General features: G+C 42.1%; 1 protein-coding gene across 6 annotated transcripts in view; it reads right to left on the bottom strand.

Moving 5' to 3' along the window:
• The window catches only part of LOC124132236 (zinc finger protein GLI1-like), a 176,894-nt gene that overhangs the window by 14,126 nt on the left and 138,066 nt on the right, over positions 1-24,702 (bottom strand). For all 6 annotated transcript variants that reach the window (XM_046496026.2, XM_046496029.2, XM_046496027.2 and 3 more), the window contains one exon: positions 3,331-3,515. In XM_046496026.2, coding sequence (XP_046351982.1) covers positions 3,331-3,515 — 185 coding nt within the window. The remainder of the gene's footprint in view (positions 1-3,330; positions 3,516-24,702) is intronic.

The following is a 24,702-nucleotide window of genomic DNA, read 5'->3' as shown; positions in this document are numbered from 1 at the left end:
TCTCTTTGTGTATTCCAGGTTAGAATAGGTCCCCACCAACCCATGCTTATCTCTCTGTGTGTATTCCGGGTTAGAATAGGTCCCCACCAACCCATGCTTATCTCACTGTGTGTATTCCAGGTTAGAATAGGTCCCCACCAACCCATGCTTATCTCTCTGTGTGTATTCCAGGTTAGAATAGGTCCCCACCAACCCATGCTTATCTCACTGTGGGGATTCCAGGTTAGAATAGGTCCCCACCAACCCATGCTTATCTCACTGTGGGGATTCTGGGTTAGAATAGGTCCCCACCAACCCATGTTTATCTCACTGTGTGTATTCCGGGTTAGAATAGGTCCCCACCAATCCATGCTTATCTCACTGTGTGTATTCCAGGTTAGAATAGGTCCCCACCAACCCATGCTTATCTCTCTGTGGGGATTCCGGGTTAGAATAGGTCCCCACCAATCCATGCTTATCTCACTGTGTGTATTCCGGGTTAGAATAGGTCCCCACCAATCCATGCTTATCTCTCTGTGTGTATTCTGGGTTAGAATAGGTCCCCACCAACCCATGCTTATCTCACTGTGTGTATTCCGGGTTAGAATAGGTCCCCACCAACCCATGCTTATCTCTGTGGGGATTCCGGGTTAGAATAGGTCCCCACCAATCCATGCTTATCTCTCTGTGGGGATTCCGGGTTAGAATAGGTCCCCACCAATCCATGCTTATCTCTCTGTGGGGATTCTGGGTTAGAATAGGTCCCCACCAATCCATGCTTATCTCACTGTGGGGATTCCGGGTTAGAATAGGTCCCCACCAATCAATGCTTATCTCTCTGTGGGGATTCCGGGTTAGAATAGGTCCCCACCAATCCATGCTTATCTCTCTGTGGGGATTCCGGGTTAGAATAGGTCCCCACCAATCCATGCTTATCTCTCTGTGGGGATTCCGGGTTAGAATAGGTCCCCACCAATCCATGCTTATCTCTCTGTGCGTATTCTGGGTTAGAATAGGTCCCCACCAATCCATGCTTATCTCTCTGTGGGGATTCCGGGTTAGAATAGGTCCCCACCAATCCATGCTTATCTCTCTGTGGGGATTCCGGGTTAGAATAGGTCCCCACCAATCCATGCTTATCTCTCTGTGGGGATTCTGGGTTAGAATAGGTCCCCACCAATCCATGCTTATCTCACTGTGTGTATTCCGGGTTAGAATAGGTCCCCACCAATCAATGCTTATCTCTCTGTGGGGATTCCGGGTTAGAATAGGTCCCCACCAATCCATGCTTATCTCTGTGTGTGGATTCCAGGTTAGAATAGGTCCCCACCAATCCATGCTTATCTCTGTGTGTGTATTCCGGGTTAGAATAGGTCCCCACCAATCCATGCTTATCTCACTGTGTGTATTCCGGGTTAGAATAGGTCCTCATCAATCCATGCTTATCTCTCTGTGTGTATTCCGGGTTAGAATAGGTCCCCACCAATCCATGCTTATCTCTCTGTGGGGATTCCGTTTTTTAGAATAGGTCCCCACCAATCCATGCTTATCTCACCGTGTGTATTCCGGGTTAGAATAGGTCCCCACCAACCCATGCTTATCTCTCTGTGGGGATTCCGGGTTAGAATAGGTCCCCACCAATCCATGCTTATCTCTCTGTGTGTATTCCAGGTTAGAATAGGTCCCCACCAATCCATGCTTATCTCACTGTGGGGATTCCAGGTTAGAATAGGTCCCCACCAATCCATGCTTATCTCACTGTGTGTATTCCGGGCTAGAATAGGTCCCCACCAATCCATGCTTATCTCACTGTGGGGATTCCAGGTTAGAATAGGTCCCCACCAATCCATGCTTATCTCACTGTGTGTATTCCGGGTTAGAATAGGTCCCCACCAATCCATGCTTATCTCACTGTGGGGATTCCAGGTTAGAATAGGTCCCCACCAACCCATGCTTATCTCTCTGTCGGGATTCCGGGTTAGAATAGGTCCCCGCCAACCCATGCTTATCTCACTGTGTGTATTCCGGGTTAGAATAGGTCCCCACCAATCCATGCTTATCTCACTGTGGGGATTCCAGGTTAGAATAGGTCCCCACCAACCCATGCTTATCTCTCTGTGGGGATTCCGGGTTAGAATAGGTCCCCGCCCACCCATGCTTATCTCACTGTGTGGATTCCGGGCTAGAATAGGTCCCCGCCCACCCATGCTTATCTCACTGTGTGGATTCCGGGCTAGAATAGGTCCCCACCAATCCATGCACCAACCACCTATTTGTATGTTTTTATGGAGTTTTCAAGTCCTCTTGAGGTGATTTGTTGGTTGTTACAACTTTAGGATTGGAAACAACTATTAAGGGGTGGAATCACAAGAATTTAGAAGAAAGTTATCCCATGTAAACATTTTGAAACCCGGAACTTAATTGCAGATGCTGCTGTAACACAGAAACCAAGAATCTATAACATCTGATACGTCTCATGGCAACTCTCATTACGCCTGTTTCCTTATCATGTCTGTCCATGCTTCAGTGTCTGTATCTGCAGGAGGGACGTGTCCATACTTATACCGGGTTGGAGAGATCTTCAGCAAGCCATGCTGGCTGTAAAAGGCGACTATGCTTGTCATAAGAGGCTACTAATGGGATCGAGTGGTCAGGCTCGCTGACTTTGTTGATGCATGTCATTGATCCAAATTGTGTGGATCGATGCATGATCATGATATTAATCACGGGATTGTCTGGTCCAGACTTGATTATTTACAGACTGCCGTCATATAGCTGGAATATTGATGAGTGCGGCGTTAAACAACAAACCAAACCAAACCCAAACCATACTTACAAAATATATGCAACAGGTTTCTGTGAAATTTACTATTTATCTAAGGAGGGTTATTTGATCACATCTTTGAAAAAACAAAATATGTATTTTTTTAACCATTTTTTTAAATCAGTCAATAAGTGATTAATCTTGAACTTTAGTAATATTTGTTTTCACTACTTGTGACCCCCGTTTCGGATGTTCTGAGATAGTTTTGGACTATTTACCCATGTAGTATTAAGCATTCCACAACAGTACCATTTTAAAAGCTTTCTTCTTGTCTAAAGCACTTGCTTTCTAATTAAAATAACAGGTATCTAACCTGCAGTTAGTCTACCTCAAACACTGTCGGGTTATCTTCGTACAAGTATCCATTTATAGATTGACAACCTATCTTAAATACAATGTATAAGTAAAAGATAAAATACTCTCTCCTTCTTCTTCAGTTTTGATAAAAGTTGCAAAAAACAAGCAGTTTTAAAAAGACCCAGTACCAAACCCCAATGGCTGTTACATGTTTAGGACCGACCAATCACCTTGAGTGTGTGTGACTTGAGGCTGCTCTCATTGGTGTAGCTGCGATGGCAGATGACACATTTGAACTGCTTGTTGGTCGCTTTCTTCACCTGGTCGTCATGGTTTCGTAGATGATGCTGCAGGTTGGACAATTGGGCAAATGCTCGGTCGCACCCATCTTGGTTACATCGATATGGTTTTTCTCCTGAAAACAAGATGTGATTTGTTAATCTTGCATTTGTTTGTTTGTTTGTTTGCTGTTTAACACTGCACTCAGCAATATTCCAGCTATATGACAGCAGTCTGTAAATAATCGAGTCTGGACCAGACAATCCAGTGATTGACATAATGAGCATTGATCCACTGATGAGACCTTGTGTTGTACATTCAGATTTTGGTGCCGAACTAACATAAATATAACTGAGACAAATTTGAATGTGATTTTATTTACCAATAACAATGCAGGATTTGGAGGAAATCATTTGCTGCTGACATGAAATGACGTATTCCAGTTTAAGCGGAAGGTAATGCCCTAAAGAATAAACAGAATTTTAATGATGTCTTGAGAATAAATAGACAAGTACGGTAACAATTAATCATGAGAGCATATGGTTTTGTTTCCCTGTGTATTTGATAAGGTTGTAATTTGCAAACCATCTGTATTTGTCAAGTTTTCTACCGTACAATATGCCAAACAGCATCTACATGGCACTGGAGTACTATCTTACAATATACTACTGATGTATTTCAGTTATATCATGGCTGTCTGCTTGATGTGGGAGTATTTCAGTTATATCAAAGCTGTCTGCTTAATGTGGGAGTATTTCAGTTATATCATGGCTTGTCAGCTTGATGTGGGAGTATTTCAGTTAAATCATGGCTGTCAGTTTGATGTGGTAGTATTTCTGTTATATCAAAGCTGTCTGCTTGATGTAGGAGTATTTCAGTTATATCATGGCTTGTCAGCTTGATGTGGGAGTATTTCAGTTATATCATGGCTGTCTGCTTGTTGTGGGAGTATTTCAGTTATATCATGGCTGTCTGCTTGATGCGGGAGTATTAAACACATGATTGCTATTTCAAATCATCCGAAATACTGAATATTAAAAAATGATATTGTGATATGTAACTAGGAAAGGACGAACCTCAATTTACAGATATACTGGTAATACGGTGCACCCTTACTAGATTGGTCAAGATAAATCCATAAATGTGTTATGGATGTTTTTCCTCTTTGTCGACACCATGTGCATGACTCTAGTTCTACCAAATCAAGAATCGCAGTCAGTATAAATCTGTGAAAGAACTCTGCACAGTGACTTCCAGTGCCTTGATGACTGGGCCCCAATGGCAGTGACCCACTCTACCTACAAGCAAACCCCTGGACCATTCAGAATGCATCAACAGATCAACAAGAAGACAAGGTCATCTATACGCCGCACACATTGTCCAATCTGTAGATAATATGGTATGAAGAGATGCTGTATAACATCTCCATAAATCTTTATACAAATATCTGCTTTAGTAAGACTCTTATGATAAACAAAGGTTATAATCATCTTCCAGTATGTGAAAGCAAAGAATATTTTGTATCCTTGAGCACTGGACAACCCACTCATTTAGAAATTATGTATTGTTTCAGCCACTGCTTTCATTCACTTCAGGGACTAAGTCTCAAATTTTTAAAATTCCTATAAAATAAATGAAAAATTCAGGGGTATTATAAATAGCCAAAGGCACATTTACACTATATGGTGAATGTGTGTACAAAATTTCATAAAGATATTTCTGAGAATTTTCGAATTCAGCTCCATAAATGAAACCCACTGCTTCCACTCAGTTCAGAGACTAAGTCAAAATTTCAAAAATTTATATGAAATATATTAAAAATTCAGGGGACACCTTAATAGCAAACAGCACATCTACATCATATGGTGAATGTGTGTACCAGTTCTGTAAAGTTATCGCTTATGGTTTCCGAGTTCTACTCCGGGAACGAAATGTGACAGACAGACGGAGCCCGTTTCTATATCCTCCCCCAGCTTTGTTTGGGCGGGGGATAAAAACTTTTCACACACCCAGGCCTTGGCAAGGACATCATACTAAAATAGAAGTTATTTTTGGCCAATCAGAAATTGTTTGTAAGGATGATGTGTTGTCACAGTGATCACAACCTGTTCAAGTTGCAGCAGTAATTGCCACCAACAAAAGGTCAATCCCAGGTGGTGACACCTTGTACCAGGTTTGGTTACAGGGAATAATTGAGCCTTTTAGCATTCTTCTTTTAGTATTTGCAGACCATACTGCAGGAAATGAGAGCAACATTATCTAATTCCCCAAATCAAAGTGGGTTAATTGTTCTGTTTGAAAACAAACTGGTACTGTGGCCAACTTCCTGTGTCCCCGACAATCAACCAGTGTGATTGGTTAGACCCTGTCTTGTGCCACTGCTATGGCTTGCCTTCTGCCAACTGAAGCCTCATAGGGCTTGACACTGTATCAATTCTATGAACACTAGCTGGAAGTTGTTCTCATTAAGTTCGGGAAACTAGATATTAAAACGTTAACTTTATTTGGTGGCCTATGGTTTTCTTCAAGGAGACTGTCACCATGGACACAGGACATGGTAGTTGTACACAACAGTTAGCCAAGGATGGGCCAATGGTCTGAGGCACTACAATTCTTGGTGTAGCCTGGACATGGCATGATAGAGATTCTTGATACAGACAGGACAGGGCATTATACAGTCTTGATACAGACAGGACAGGGCATTGTACAGTCTTAATACAGACAGGACAGGGCATTATACATCTTAATACAGACAGGACCGGGCATTGTATAGTCTTGATACAGACAGGACAGGGCATTATACAGTCTTGATACAGACAGCACAGGGCATTATACAGTCTTGATACAGACAGGACAGGGCATAATACATCTTAATACAGACAGGACAGGGCATTATACAGTCTTGATACAGACAGGGCAGGGCATTATACAGTCTTAATACAGACAAGACAGGGCATTATACAGTCTTGATACAGACAGGACAGGGCATTATACAGTCTTGATACAGACAGGACAGGGCATTTTACAGTCTTGATACAGACAGGACAGGGCATTATACATCTTAAAACAGACAGGGCAGGGCATTATACAGTCTTGATACAGACAGGGCAGGGCATTATACAGTCTTGATACATACAGGACAGGGCATTGTACAGTCTTGATACAGACAGGACAGGGCATTATACAGTCTTGATACAGACAGGACAGGGCATTATACAGTCTTGATACAGACAGGACAGGGCATTATACAGTCTTAATACAGACAGGACAGGGCATTATACATCTTAATACAGACAGGACAGGGCATTGTATAGTCTTGATACAGACAGGACAGGGCATTATACAGTCTTGATACAGACAGGACAGGGCATTATACATCTTAATACAGACAGGACAGGGCATTATACAGTCTTGATACAGACAGGGCAGGGCATTATACAGTCTTGATACAGACAGGACAGGGCATTATACAGTCTTGATACAGACAGGACCGGGCATTATACATCTTAATACAGACAGAACAGGGCATTATACAGTCTTGATACAGACAGGACAGGGCATTATACAGTCTTGATCTGTATCAAGACTGTATAATGCCTTATACAGTCTTGATACAGACAGGACAGGGCATTATACATCTTGATACAGACAGGACAGGGCATTATACAGTCTTGATACAGACAGGACAGGGCATTATACATCTTAATACAGACAGGACAGGGCATTATACATCTTAAAACAGACAGGGCAGGGCATTATATAGTCTTGATACAGACAGGACAGGGCATTATACAGTCTTGATACAGACAGGACAGGGCATTATACAGTCTTAATACAGACAGGACCGGGCATTATACAGTCTTGATACAGACAGGGCAGGGCATTATACAGTCTTAATACAGACAGGACAGGGCATTATACAGTCTTTATACAGACAGGACAGGGCATTATACAGTCTTGATACAGACATGACAGGGCATTATACAGTCTTGATACAGACAAGGCAGGGCATTATACAGTCTTGATACAGACAGGACAGGGCATTATACATCTTAATACGGACAGGGCATTATACATCTTAAAACAGACAGGGCAGGGCATTATATAGTCTTGATACAGACAGGACAGGGCATTGTACAGTCTTGATACAGACAGGACAGGGCATTATACAGTCTTAATACAGACAGGACCGGGCATTATACAGTCTTGATACAGACAGGGCAGGGCATTATACAGTCTTAATACAGACAGGACAGGGCATTATACAGTCTTTATACAGACAGGACAGGGCATTATACAGTCTTGATACAGACATGACAGGGCATTATACAGTCTTGATACAGACAGGGCAGGGCATTATACATCTTAATACAGACAGGACAGGGCATTATACATCTTAATACAGACAGGACAGGGCATTATTCAACTTGATACAGACAGGACAGGGCATTATACAGTCTTAATACAGACAGGACAGGGCATTTATAGAGTTTTGATACATGGCATTTTACATACATTCTTGAAACAGTCGGGGCAAGGCATTATATAGAGTCTTGATACATGGCATTATACATACATTCTTGATACAGACAGGGCAAGGCATTATATAGAGTTTTGATACATGGCATTATACATACATTCTTGATACAGACAGGGCAAGGCATTAAACTCATGTTATGTTGTTCACACTACCACCCGTAATTATTGTACAAAATTCAGTGTATTGAGCCCCCTCTTACTCACATGAGAGGGGGTTTATGCTCGTCAGTGATGTAGAATTTAGCGGTTTAGTGTGTAATCTCATCGGAGACCATTCAAACCAACGACATCATGTTCAAATCTAATGATATCAAAGAAGATCAATTTGTCTCTGTAACAGTACCATAACCATGATGGATTGCCGTCACTGATCAAGGAGGCACAGATAAATCCAACATCATCCAGAACTGATGGACTGACCATTTTCTGCTTTTTAACATGAATGGCAATACAAACAAAATACCACTAAAATAAGCTATGTGAGTTTAATTTGTTGCAATAATAGAATGAAAGAGAACCCAAAAGTGATTTTATTTTGCGGGAATGTATTGAGAAACACTAGGCATGAATGCTGCAACATTTGTGTCTGTCATAGTGCTTACTTAGGAATATTTAGTTTATCAAATACACTATAAACATTCTTGAAGTCATATATGATTTTCATTAACATCTGTGCAGAATAAGTTCATACCTTGTAGTAATGTCAGTGTTGTAAACAGTGCTGTATTGTAGGCTAAATGCCCCATCTATTTTGAAAAAGTTTCATACACATATGGTCTTAATAAAAGGGTGGCCTTGATTACAACGGAGAATGCGGTATTCCATCAAAATAATAGGAACAAGGAAACTTCTGCTTCGTAAACATGCTCCAGTAATTAGAATTTCCATATTTTCAAAAAAATATACATTTGAATTTACCAAAATATTTACATATGAAGGTACAATTGCTAAACTATTAACCTGTAATTAAATTACATCTGTGCATTCCATATTTTGTTTGGTATAAAAATGTTCAAAGAATATGCACTGAAATGTTCTATGACATTAATTTTAAATCGGAATTTAAAATATTTTCAATTTTTCAATTGTGATGGAAAGGGCACTATGAACATGGGATAAACTGATGGGAAGAGATGAAGGGGTGAGGGAGGATGCTATTGGGGGATGAAGGAGGATGCTAGTGGGGAATGGGGGAGGATGCTGGTTTGGGTGGGGGAGGATGCTGGTGGGTGAGAGAGGATTCAAGTGGGGGTGATGGAGCGTGCCGGTGGGGTGAGGGAGCGTGCTGGTGGGGTGAGAGAGGATGCTGGTGGGGGTTGAGGGAGGATGCTGGTGGGGTGAGAGAGGATGCTAGGGGGGGGTGAGGGAGGATGCTGTGGGGTGAGGGAGGATGCTGTGGGGTGAGGGAGGATGCTAGTGGGGGGTGAGGGAGGATGCTGTGGGGTGAGGGAGGATGCTAGTGGGGGGTGAGGGAGGATACTGCTGGGGGGTGACGGAGGATGCAGGTGGGGTGAGGGAGGATGCTGGTGGGGGGTGACAGAGGATGCTGGTGGGGTGAGGAAGGATGCTGGTTGGTGAGACAGGATACTGGTGGGGGTGATGGAGGATGCTGGTGGGGTGAGACAGGATGCTGGTGGGTGAGACAGGATGCTGGTGGGGTGAGACAGGATGCTGGTTGGTGAGACAGGATACTGGTGGGGGTGAGGTGATGGAAGAGCATGCTGGTGGGGGGTGATGGAGGATGCTGGTGGGGTGAGACAGGATGCTGGTGGGGGGTGACGGAGGATGCTGGTGGGGTGAGACAGGATGCTGGTGGGGGGTGACGGAGGATGCTGGTGGGGTGAGACAGGATGCTGGTGGGTGAGACAAGATGCTGGTGGGGTGAGACAGGATGCTGGTGGGTGAGACAGGATACTGGTGGGGGTGAGGTGATGAAAGAGCATGCTGGTGGGGGTGACGGAGGATGCTGGTGGGGTGAGACAGGATGCTGGTGGGGTGAGACAGGATGCTGGTGGGGGTGACGGAGGATGCTGGTGGGGTGAGACAGGATGCTGGTGGGGGGTGACAGAGGATGCTGGTGGGGGGTGACGGAGGATACTGGTGGGGGTGAGGGAGGATGCTGGTGGGTGAGACAGGATGCTGGTGGGGGGTGAGGGAGGATGCTGGTGGGGTGAGACAGGATGCTGGTGGTGGGTGAGGGAGGATGCTGGTGGGGGTTGAGGGATGATGCTGGTGGGGTTGAGGGAAGATGCTTATGTGGGGTTGGGGGTGGAGATGCTGGGAGGGGGATGTGAGGGAGGATGCTGGTGGGGGACGAGGGGTGGGTGGAGACAGGGTGTGAGTGAGGATGCTAGGAGGGGTTAGGGAGACAGGATTCTGACGAAGGGTGAGAGGGGACAGCAGGGTGCTGATGTGTGTGTGTTGGGAGGGGGGGGGGGGGGGGTGATAGGAGGATATGGTGAGATAGCAAGGCAAGATTGGAACAACAGAAGGACAAAATCAGGAAAACAATTGCCCCCAAAACTACATGGGGCGAAAAGAACAGTTTTTCCATCAGCGTGGGTCAAACTGACCTGACCCAATTTGAGACTAGTATTGTGTAATAGGTTTGCTACTTAAATAAGCCACCAGCTGAGCGGTATCTAAAATAAGAATCAATACCTACAACACAGATGCATAATGTATTGGATCCTGATCCACACTATATGGACTCAGGGCCTGAAGAGTCCACTTTCACACTCAGCTCTCTTTCATGTAATTTGATTAAAGAGAAAGCTGTTGAAAAATGCTGTAAATGGTTTTATAATGTCAAACCTGGTCAAACATGGCGAAAATATGTGAAAAATGTGTGCACTACACATGTAATGCATTAGTGAGCCAGATGTAATACAGCCAGAGACAGGCAGCGAAAGATGTCCTCATATGCATGTACCACAAGACGTATCTTGGACCATATGACTGTAAGCAACAATGTTTGAGGGTTGTCATGAATAGCTTGTTTATGGACTTCACACATACTGCAACAGTCTGCGCGACAGACTGTATGGGCTTCTATACACTAAGATCTGCACTACAGACTGTATGGGCTTGTAAACACTAGGATCTGCACTACAGACTGTATGGGCTTGTATACACTAGGATCAGCACTACAGACTGTATGGGCTTGTATACACTAAGATCTGCACTACAGACTGTATGGGCTTGTATACACTAGGATCAGCACTACAGACTGTATGGGCTTGTATACACTAGGATCTGCACTACAGACTGTATGGGATTGTATACACTAAGATCTGCACTACAGACTGTATGGGCTTGTATACACTAGGATCTGCACTACAGACTGTATGAGCTTGTAAACACTAGGATCTGCACTACAGACTGTATGGGCTTGTATACACTAGGATCTGCACTACAGACTGTATGGGCCTGTATACACTAGGATCTGCACTACCGACTGTATGGGATTGTATACACTAGGATCTGCACTACAGGCTGTATGAGCTTGTATACACTAAGATCTACACTACAGGCTGTATGGGCTTGAAAACACTAAGATCTGCACTACAGACTGTATGGGCTTGTATACACTAGGATCTGCACTACAGACTGTATGGGCTTGTAAACACTAGGATCAGCACTACAGACTGTATGGGCTTGTATACACCAGGATCTGCGCGACAGACTGTATGGGCTTCTATACACTAAGATCTGCACTACAGACTGTATGGGCTTGTAAACACTAGGATCAGCACTACAGACTGTATGGGCTTGTATACACTAGGATCATCACTACAGACTGTATGGGCTTGTATACACTAAGATCTGCACTACAGACTGTATGGGCTTGTATACACTAGGATCAGCACTACAGACTGTATGGGCTTGTATACACTAGGATCTGCACTACAGACTGTATGGGATTGTATACACTAAGATCTGCACTACAGACTGTATGGGCTTGTATACACTAGGATCTGCACTACAGACTGTATGGGCTTGTATACACCAGGATCTGCACTACAGACTGTATGGGATTGTATACACTAAGATCTGCACTACAGACTGTATGGGCTTGTATACACTAGGATCTGCACTACAGACTGTATGGGATTGTATACACTAAGATCTGCACTACAGACTGTATGGGGTTGTATACACTAGGATCTGCACTACAGGCTGTATGGGCTTGTATACACTAGGATCTGCACTACAGACTGTATGGGCTTGTATACACTAGGATCTGCACTACAGACTGTATGGGCTTGTATACACTAAGATCTGCACTACAGACTGTATGAGCTTGTATACACTAAGATCTGCACTACAGACTGTATGGGATTGTATACACTAAGATCTGCACTACAGACTGTATGGGCTTGTATACACTAGAATCTGCACTACAGACTGTATGGGCCTGTTGACACTAAGATCTGCACTACAGACTCTATGAGCGTGTATACACTAGGACCTGCACTACAGACTGTATGGTCTTGTGTACACTAGGATCTGCACTACAGACTGTATGAGCTTGTAAACACTAGGATCTGCACTACAGACTGTATGGGATTGTATACACTAGGATCTGCACTACAGACTGTATGGGCTTGTATACACTAGGACTTGCACTACAGACTGTATGGGCTTGTGTACACTAGGATCTGCACTACAGACTGTATGAGCTTGTGTACACTAGGATCTGTACTACAGACTGTATGAGCTTGTATACACTAGGATCTGCACTACAGACTGTATGAGCTTGTAAACACTAGGATCTGCACTACAGGTTGTATGAGCTTGTATACACTAGGATCTGCACTACAGACTGTATGGGCTTGTATACACTAGGATCTGCACTACAGACTGTATGAGCTTGTAAACACTAGGATCTGCACTACAGACTGTATGGGCTTGTATACACTAGGATCTGCACTACAGACTGTATGGGCCTGTTGACACTAAGATCTGCACTACAGACTGTATGAGCGTGTATACACTAGGACCTGCACTACAGACTGTATGGTCTTGTGTACACTAGGATCTGCACTACAGACGGTATGAGCTTGTATACACCAGGATCTGCACTACAGACTGTATGGGATTGTATACACTAAGATCTGCACTACAGACTGTATGGGCTTGTATACACTAGGATCTGCACTACAGACTGTATGGGATTGTATACACTAAGATCTGCACTACAGACTGTATGGGGTTGTATACACTAGGATCTGCACTACAGGCTGTATGGGCTTGTATACACTAGGATCTGCACTACAGACTGTATGGGCTTGTATACACTAGGATCTGCACTACAGACTGTATGGGCTTGTATACACTAGGATCTGCACTACAGACTGTATGGGGTTGTATACACTAGGATCTGCACTACAGACTGTATGGGCTTGTATACACTAGGATCTGCACTACAGACTGTATGGGCTTGTATACACTAGGATCTGTACTACAGACTGTATGGGCTTGTATACACTAGGATCAGCACTACAGACTGTATGGGCTTGTATACACTAGGATCTGCACTACAGACTGTATGAGCTTGTAAACACTAGGATCTGCACTACAGACTGTATGGGATTGTCTACACTAAGATCTGCACTACAGACTGTATGGGCTATTTACACTAGGATCTGCACTACAGGCTGTATGGGCTTGTATACACTAAGATCTGCACTACAGACTGTATGGGATTGTATACACTAGGATCTGCACTACAGACTATATGGGCTTGTATACACTAGGATCTGCACTACAGACTATATGGGCTTGTATACACCAGGATCTGCACTACAGACTGTATGGGCTTGTATACACTAGGATCTGCACTACAGACTGTATGGGCTTGTATACACTAGGATCTGCACTACAGACTGTATGAGCTTGTATACACTAAGATCTGCACTACAGACTGTATGGGATTGTATACACTAAGATCTGCACTACAGACTGTATGGGCTTGTATACACTAGAATCTGCACTACAGACTGTATGGGCCTGTTGACACTAAGATCTGCACTACAGACTCTATGAGCGTGTATACACTAGGACCTGCACTACAGACTGTATGGTCTTGTGTACACTAGGATCTGCACTACAGACTGTATGAGCTTGTAAACACTAGGATCTGCACTACAGACTGTATGGGATTGTATACACTAGGATCTGCACTACAGACTGTATGGGCTTGTGTACACTAGGATCTGCACTACAGACTGTATGAGCTTGTGTACACTAGGATCTGTACTACAGACTGTATGAGCTTGTATACACTAGGATCTGCACTACAGACTGTATGAGCTTGTAAACACTAGGATCTGCACTACAGGTTGTATGAGCTTGTATACACTAGGATCTGCACTACAGACTGTATGGGCTTGTATACACTAGGATCTGCACTACAGACTGTATGAGCTTGTAAACACTAGGATCTGCACTACAGACTGTATGGGCTTGTATACACTAGGATCTGCACTACAGACTGTATGGGCCTGTTGACACTAAGATCTGCACTACAGACTGTATGAGCGTGTATACACTAGGACCTGCACTACAGACTGTATGGTCTTGTGTACACTAGGATCTGCACTACAGACGGTATGAGCTTGTAAACACTAGGATCTGCACTACAGACTGTATGAGCTTGTATACACTAAGATCTGCACTACAGACTGTATGAGCTTGTATACACTAAGATCTGCACTACAGACTGTATGAGCTTGTAAACACTAGGATCTGCACTACAGACTGTATGAGCTTGTATACACTAGGATCTGCACTACAGACTGTATGGGCTTGTATACACTAGGATCTGCACTACAGGCTGTATGGGCTTGTATACACTAAGATCTGCACTACAGACTGTATGGGCTTGTATACACTAGGATCTGCACTACAGACTGTATGGGATTGTATACACTAAGATCTGCACTACAGACTGTATGGGCCTGTATACACTAGGATCTGCACTACCGACTGTATGGGATTGTATACACTAGGATCTGCACTACAGGCTGTATGAGCTTGTATACACTAAGATCTACACTACAGGCTGTATGGGCTTGAAAACACTAAGATCTGCACTACAGACTGTATGGGCTTGTATACACTAGAATCTGCACTACAGACTGTATGGGATTGTATACACTAAGATCTGCACTACAGACTGTATGGGCTTGTTTAAGATGCAAATTGAATGTTTTCTTCTTTTTCATAAACAGTAAGTGAGTGAGTTGTTTTTCATGCTGGTTTTAGCTTCACACATTGTAGAATCTACCCCAGGCGCTTGGCGTACCCACCCTACACTATAACCACAAGGCTACCCTAATGCCCCTTGATGGTGGAAACATGTCATGCTCTTTATGCATGCTCCTGTTCCTGAAAGAAGGGCGGTCGGGTGGCGTTTGCTCGTCACACCGAGAACACAAGAACACATATCAGCTTACAACTACACGTTAGTTATGCAAGAACACATATCAGCTTACAACTACACGTTAGTTATGCAAGAACACATATCAGCTTACAACTACACGTTAGTTATGCAAGAACACATATCAGCTTACAACTACACGTTAGTTATGCAAGAACACATATCAGCTTACAACTACACGTTAGTTATGCAAGAACACATATCAGCTTACAACTACACGTTAGTTATGCAAGAACACATATCAGCTTACAACTACACGTTAGTTATGCAAGAACACATATCAGCTTACAACTACACGTTAGTTATGCAAGAACACATATCAGCTTACAACTACACGTTAGCTATGCAAGAACACATATCAGCTTACAACTACACGTTAGTTATGCAAGAACAAATACAAGATGATAGTTACATTCTGCTTGCAATGGTTTCCATTTCTGTTAGTTTTCAATCTTCACCTTTTTTAGATTAAATTTTAATCACTATCATACGTTAAATCTGTATCTTTTTCGATATTGTACATGTTTTAATTCAATTTCTAATCATAAGTTCAAATACCATAACAATCAATCGTTGTGTATATACCATGGGTCTACTCAGTATTACAGTATTACCTCTTGTTGATAACCTGGCAGGAATAGCTTTCTTTCTGAGTGAGTGAGTGAGTGAGTATAATAAAGTAGAATAAAATATTTGGTCCAGCATACAATATTTGGTCCAGGATACAATATTTGGTCCAGCAAACAATATTTGGTCCAGAATGCAATATTTGGTCCAGAATGCAATATTTGGTCCAGGATACAATATATGGTCCAGGATACAATATTTGGTCCAGCAAACAATATTTGGTCCAGGATACAATATTTGGTCCAGCATACAATATTTGGTCCAGAATACAATATTGGGTCCAGGATACAATATTGGGTCCAGCATACAATATTTCGTCCAGAATACAATATTGGGTCCAGGATACAATATTTGGTCCAGAATACAATATTTGGTCCAGCAAACAATATTTGGTCCAGAATACAATACTGGGTCCAGGATACAATATTGGGTCCAGCATGACTACAGCAATGATGCTTATGAGTGAGTGAGTTTAGTTTTACGCCGCTTTTAGCAATATTCCAGCAATATCACGGCGGGGGACACCAGAAATGGGCTTCACGCATTGTACCCGGGTCTTCGGCGTGACAAGCGATTGCTTAAATCACTAGGCTTCCCGACCGCCTCTACTTTCTCACTGAAATATGAATACACAATGTGTTTTGAATTTTTCCAGAAGTTTTTGAAAGGTATCAATTCTTCATTTTGATTTTTGAGTGGGCTAATGGCCCTTGGTACAATATTTGGACCAGGATACAATATTTGGTCCAGAATAAAATATTTGGTCCTGGATACAATATTTGGTCCTGGATACAATATTTGGACCAGGATACAATATTTGGTCCAGAATAAAACATTTTGTCCTGGATACAATATTTGGTCCAGCATACAATATTTGGTCCAGAATAAAATATTTGGTCCAGCATACAATATTTAGTCTAGCATACAATATTTGGTCCAGGATACAATATTTTGTCCAGGATAGAATATTGGGTCCAGGATACAATATTTTGTCAAGAATACAATATTTGGTCCAGCATACAATATTTGGTCCAGGATACAATATTTGGTCCAACATACAATATTTGGTCCAGGATACAATATTTGGTCCAGGATACAATATTTGGTCCAGGATACAATATTTGGTCCAGAATACAATATTTGGTCCAGCATACAATATTTCGTCCAGAATAAAATATTTGGTCCAGCATACAATATTTGGTCCAGGATACAATATTTGGTCCAGCAAACAATATTTGGTCCAGAATGCAATATTTGGTCCAGAATGCAATATTTGGTCCAGGATACAATATATGGTCCAGGATACAATATTTGGTCCAGCAAACAATATTTGGTCCAGGATACAATATTTGGTCCAGCATACAATATTTGGTCCAGAATACAATATTGGGTCCAGGATACAATATTGGGTCCAGCATACAATATTTCGTCCAGAATACAATATTGGGTCCAGGATACAATATTGGGTCCAGAATACAATATTTGGTCCAGCAAACAATATTTGGTCCAGAATACAATACTGGGTCCAGGATACAATATTGGGTCCAGCATGACTACAGCAATGATGCTTATGAGTGAGTGAGTTTAGTTTTACGCCGCTTTTAGCAATATTCCAGCAATATCACATCGGGGGACACCAGAAATGGGCTTCACACATTGTACCCATGTCGGAATCGAACCTGGGTCTTCGGCGTGACGAGCGAACGCTTTAACCACTAGGCTACCCGACCGCCCCTGATGCTTATGAGATAACAATAAATATACTGAACAGCAAAAGAAACATCACCATGGATAGATATATGAGAAATCATATTTGTCCAAACACTGTAAACATACTTTGAGACATATTAAAAAGATGAAACTTGGTCATTAAGGTTGAAATTAAAGTGTCAAATGTTCTTAAAGTGAAACACAACACTAGTCTCTGAGAAAATGGCATCACAAGTCAGCATCTCATGTCTCCGCCATGTGCATTGATGACGGCTGTGCATGGAATGGATGAGGTGGCTGATGAAGGCCATAGGCACTTCATCCCACACTCTGAGGAACGCCTGATGCAGTTCAGCTGCAGTTGTCGGCCTTGGTCGGATGTCATTCAGCCGTCTTTGAATCTCGTCCAACAGGTGCTCAATGGGATTTAAATCGGGACTGAGGGCAGGCCACTGCATGGTTCTGCTGCCATTCTACTGGAGAAAGTCTCTTGTTGCTCTCACAGTGTGGGCATAGGCATTATCATGCTGAAACTCGTGGTTGCAGCGACGTGCCTAATGAGGTATGGCGTGTGTTCTCTAGACTTGATCAATGTACCAAGCTACTGTGACACCATTCCCTCTCCCTGGACAGATGTTCTGGAAGACCACAGGGCCGACTCTGTGCAAGACTAATTCCACCCGACACCATGACCACCCCACGAGTCTCTCTCAACAACACAAGTATCCGAATAACGTTCCCCATGATGTCGCCCGACTCGCTCTCTCTCTTTGCCATCTGCTGTTGAGATACAGTAACGGCTCTCGTCTGAGAAGAGGACTCTTCTCCACTGCTGGTTGAGCCAATGTTGGTGCTGTGTTGCCCACTGAAGATGGTCCCAGCGATGACATAGTGTCAGAATGGGTCCTCGGTGTGGCCTGTGACAGTGGAGGTGTCTGCACGACAATCGTCGACACACGGTGTCCGCACTAATGTGTCGCTTGTGTGTTGCCATGGTCTGTCGAGCAGTTTCTGCAGCAGTAACAAAGCAATCTTGAAGATGCTGTTGCACAATCTTACGATCCTGATGTCGGGTGGTGACCCTTGGTCTTCCACTATGTGGTCGGTCACCTGTAGTGTTGGTGGTCTGGTACCGTTGCTGGAGCCTGTATATGGTCCTTACGTGGACTTGAAATGCATAGGCTACTTGCCAGGTGGTTTGTCCAGCTTACAATTGTCCAAGGGCTTGGTGTCGCTGATTTCTTGTCAATCTGGGCATGTGGTAGCAATTCAATAAAGAATGATCTGGGTGGATTTTTATAGGGCAAGAAATGGAGGAACGCATAAGCATTTCAATTTGCATTGAACACATGTGCATCGGGTTACCATGGCCGTTGCCGTGATGCATTTGGAAGATCGGTTTTATTGTCATCTGCTTTGTTTTTTATCATCAAATTCCATTTCTCCGGACAAGGTAATGTTAAATTTTCGAAACTTTGACAAATATTACCCAGTTATATAAATGACAACTTTTCAAGCAATGTTACTTGGGGTGATGTTTCTTTTGCAGTTCAGTATAGTTTCAATTAAAGATTGTAGCTACAGTTACAAAAGAAGCAATTGCCAACGTAACTTCATTGCATGAAATATGAAGCAGGCAAGATTTCTATTTACAGGCTCTATTTAAGAAGACAATAATATTGTACTGAACTAGTGTCAGGCACATGAAATATTTAATAGGGGCATATCTTCGATGAAGATCATCATGTTCCTCACAGATAAACAGAAAGTGGTTTTCATTCTCTACAAAGAATACAGTATTTTTTATCCGTAGGTGCATGTAAATATCTACCAGATTCAATATTGACAGAGTGGGAACTTAGTTATTGCAACCCTGAAACTTATTTTTTGTTAATGCTGAAAGATAGAATTCAATATCAAATATGCTCCTACAGAGGGTGTAATTAGCAAACGTATGACTGTTTGTTACAGAAAGATGCCAATTTGTCCATAGTTACATTTTTACCATTAACCTATGTGCTGGTTCTCCCATAATCTACTTCCTGCATCTAACCTATATTGTAGCTCTTGGCAGAGAGTCAAGCAATTTACACCAATTCTTAATACAACGCTTCTGAAATTGTAAAGAGAGTATCTCCGAAACTCTCCATGAACAAGACAGTTAGATGTTGATGATTTAACACCCAAAACAAGCTGACAAACATTAGCACATGTACAGATTCAAAGTCTTTATTTCTTACATGAGGTAGGAACTTTATCTACAGCCTCTTTAAGGATGATGATAAAAAAACAAGCGTTAAAAACATTTACACATCTTTAAATGATGATGAATCCCTCAATAGAATCTGAACTCGGCAATGTCGGACAAGTACATTTTATGCACAGGTGGAAATTTCCCGCATATTCTCACAATCCTCATGTTGATTACCTGTACCTTTTTTCCCAATACCGATTGTCATACCTCTCCCGCTTTTGGATGCGATCGTTCGGCCATCGCATTTTCCTGCATTGCCCAGCTATAGATAACGTCATCCAATATACGGCGTCATCAAGTTGCAAGTGCATGTTCAAATCTCCAGAAATGACGTCATGATAGGACAAAGGTTTATCATGAAAAAAACCATGCTTCGTTTTTCATTGTTCCTTGCGAATTATCGCGTAGCTATCTAAATTTCAGTACCATACATTAACAATGAAACAACTTTTGAGGCAAACATGTCAAAGAATAAGCTTATAGGTCAGGGCTTAACATGTGAGAATTGAAACTGATCCACCAAAAATGCAATTGTCACTTTATTGAAAAGTTGGTGAAGTCTGAAAAAAGAAGATTTTTCATGGCTAATCATTTCTGTTGTTTTGAATACTCAAACTTTATACTGAAAGCAAACGCATGATCTTATGGCAACATTGTTAAGGTAGTTTGTGTTTAGCTTATTCATGGCTAAATAATCTGAAACACCATTGCCACGACAGTATGTGCTTGCCTTATTCATGGCTAAATAATCTGATACACCATTGCCAGGACAGTATGTGCTTGTCTTATTCATGGCTAAATATTCTGATACACCATTGCCACGACAGTATGTGCTTGCCTTATTCCTGGCTAAATAATCTGAAACACCATTGCCACGACAGTATGTGCTTGTCTTATTCATGGCCAAATAATCTGATACACCATTGCCACGACAGTATGTGCTTGCCTTATTCCTGGCTAAATAATCTGAAACACCATTGCCATGACAGTATGTGCTTGCCTTATTCCTGGCTAAATAATCTGAAATACCATTGCCACGACAGTATGTGCTTGCCTTATTCCTGGCTAAATAATCTGATACACCATTGCCAGGACCGTATGTGTTTAGCTTATTCATTTCTTAATAATCTGATACACCATTGTCAGGACAGTATGCGCTTGCCTTATTTATGGCCAAATAATCTGAAAAATGGAATAGGAATAAACAGCCTGTTGTTACAATTTCCATGATTTTTTTAAACAGAAAGATGAATTTCAATGTTGTCTCATAGTCCACATCAACATAATTGCAAAACCTGAAGATATGAGATCTTCTTTTGTTGCACTGTGTTTCCATAATCCAGTATAACAATACAGTATTCCACATCATTCCCCAAACTGCCGTATCATCTCGTTCGGGCTGACTGGTGTCATGAAATGACGAGTATCACTGGAAATCAGAGAGAACGTACCGTATTGTCACTGTGTTTGAAATTGTGCAATGGAACCCCACAAACCACTGAAGCAAGTGAAAATATTCAAAATAACTGCCATTATAGTTTTTTCGATATAGGATTTCATCTAAATTGCCTGAGATTATAAATATTCAGTTCATTTATACCAGGTTTTTTTACGATATATTATTTCTGTCCAATCTGCCAAAATGTCGGCTTTTTCATGCCGGAATATGTTTGGGTAAAAAACGTGCATTTTGGAATTATAAAGGCCAAGTTTAATCAAGTTTGTCTCTTTTTAAGACATTAACCTCATTACAAATGCATACAATCAATTGTCAGTTGATCAAATTAAAATTGCCTTCGGATAGATAAATGTTGTTTTAGGAAATTAAGAGAGACCAACGGCTCCGGTTTGACTCTCACAGTTCCACATGACAAGTAAAAAGTATATAATTCATATATCCGTAGACAGGGACGAGGTCGAAAGGTTGTTTTTCATTAAAATATCAAAGTGCAAAAAACTGGAACTCATTTGTTTAGCCCAACTGCAGGCTACAGCTCCATGTCAAAAAGAATAAAAGTAATTTTTTTATTTGCATTCAAGTTTGTTTCCGAATCTGAAGAGGGTACCACGTCAAAAGAGCATGCACATATCAACAAGTTTAATGTGAACTATACTGACACTTGGTTTCAGGGAACAGAAGATTACATTAGAAAATTCAATGAACACTGATTGCTATGGAATCTGTTCAGCTACATTGACACTCTCAGGCAATGTCACTTGGGAACTTAACCGCTTGGTTTATATTCCATGTATTTTAGGGTTTATGTATACTAGATAATATATTGCCACATACAAAATGTCAAGTTGTTTATTCTGTTATAGAATCTGCTAGTGTTTGTTTGCATGTTCATGGTGTTACGTTGTTGCCGAACACAATGTCAAGATAACGTGCAGGTCAAACTTGGTGAAATGTTATGTTTCACTCATAGTTTTTATGTGTGGTGTTATGTTCTTGTGAAATATAGATGTCATGGAAACATTATTAAGAAAGTTGGTGAAGTTATAAAAAAAACTGTTACCATTTCCGTTAGTTTGAATACTTTAAATTTATATTGTAGACACATAAAACATTTTAGTTACATTGCCAAGAAAGTTATGTTTACTTTTTATTATGTAAGGATAACAATTTTTTTATTCAACTTATTTTTAAACAACCAATTTACTGTTGAAAAGAAGCTGTCTCAGTCGGACTGGACCAGATATGTTCTCTCAATTTGAAATAACCTCAGTCATTGTCAGCTAAAACAACAATGCTAATCCTGCATGTAATCCTGCTGATCTTAACGGTTTGTTGTCAATTAGAATTTATTCACTGGTTAATGAGATACTCTTAATTAGATTAACTCAATGTCATTAAATAATGGTAAACACAGACTTGTCATTATCAATCGTTCCAAGTTACTGAGGCCGTTTTTTTCTGATCGGCCGAACAACTTGGAACAGACAGATGCGTAGAAAGAATTGGAAACTTCTTCTGTTAAATATTATGCTCCATCTGATCCAACATTGTATGAAGCAATGTGAAAATTGAATTTTTGCCTCCTAACTCCACCTCTGTGTAATCCGGACCATGCCGTAAACTGGGTTTCATACTGCAATACATTTTTCAAATGATACATATAGCAATCTTTTTTCTGTTACTGTTGCTTAAATGAGTGGTTAAAATGTCCTCTAGTACTGACATGACAAGTTCCTCTACCCAGTACTGACATGACAAATCCCTCTACCCAGTACTGACATGACAAGTTCCACACCCCAGTACTGACATGACAAGTTCCTCTACCCAGTACTGACATGACAAGTTCCACACCCCAGTACTGACATGACAAGTTCCTCTACCCAGTACTGACATGACAAGTTCCACACCCCAGCACTGACATGACAAATTCCACACCCAAGTACTAAAATAACAAGTTCCACACCCAAGTACTGACATGACAAGTTCCTCTACCCAGTACTGACATGACAAGTTCCTCTACCCAGTACCGACATGACATGACAAGTTCCACTACCCAGTACTGACATGACAAGTTCCACACCCCAGTACTGACATGACAAGTTCCACACCCAAGTACTAAAATAACAAGTTCTACACCCAGTACTGATATGACAAGTTCCTCTACCCAGTACTGACATTACAAGTTTCTCTACCCAGTACCAACATGACAAGTTCCTCTACCCAGTACTGACATGACATGACAAGTTCCACACCCCAGTACTGACATGACAAGTTCCACACCCCAGTACTGACATGACAAATCCCTCTACCCCGTACTGACATGACAAGTTCCACACCCAAGTACTGACATGACAAATCCCTCTACCCAGTACTGACATGACAAGTTCCACACCCCAGTACTGACATGACAAGTTCCACACCCCAGTACTGACATGACAAATCCCTCTACCCAGTACTGACATGACAAGTTCCTCTACCCAGTACTGACATGACATGACAAGTTCCACACCCCAGTACCAACATGACATGACAAGTTCCACACCCCAGTACTGACATAACAAATCCCTCTACCCAGTACTGACATGACAAGTTCCACACCCAAGTACTGACATGACAAATCCCTCTACCCAGTACTGACATGACAAGTTCCTCTACCCAGTACCGACATGACATGACAAGTTCCACACCCCAGTACTGACATGACAAGTTCCACATCCCAGTACTGACATGACAAATCCCTCTACCCCGTACTGACATGACAAGTTCCACACCCAAGTACTGACATGACAAATCCCTCTACCCAGTACTGACATGACAAGTTCCTCTACCCAGTACCGACATGACATGACAAGTTCCACACCCCAGTACTGACATGACAAGTTCCACACCCCAGTACTGACATGACAAGTTCCACATCCCAGTACTGACATGACAAATCCCTCTACCCAGTACTGACATGACAAGTTCCACACCCAAGTACTGAAATGACAAATCCCTCTACCCAGTACTGACATGACAAGTTCCTCTACCCAGTACCGACATGACATGACAAGTTCCACACCCCAGTACTGACATGACAAGTTCCACATCCCAGTACTGACATGACAAGTTCCACACCCCTGTACTGACATGACAAGTTCTTCTACCAAGTACTGACATGACAAGTTCCTCTACCCAGTACTGACATGACAAGTTCCACACCCCAGTACTGACATGACAAGTTCCTCTACCCAGTACCGACTTGACATGACAAGTTCCACACCCCAGTACTGACATGACAAGTTCCACAC

The sequence above is a fragment of the Haliotis rufescens genome, unplaced genomic scaffold (assembly GCF_023055435.1).
Source record: "Haliotis rufescens isolate VD_foot unplaced genomic scaffold, xgHalRufe1.0.p SCAF_13, whole genome shotgun sequence".
Lineage (NCBI taxonomy): Eukaryota > Metazoa > Mollusca > Gastropoda > Lepetellida > Haliotidae > Haliotis > Haliotis rufescens.
The sequence above is the reverse complement of the archived record's forward strand: the minus strand, read 5'-3'. Positions and strand labels throughout refer to the sequence as shown.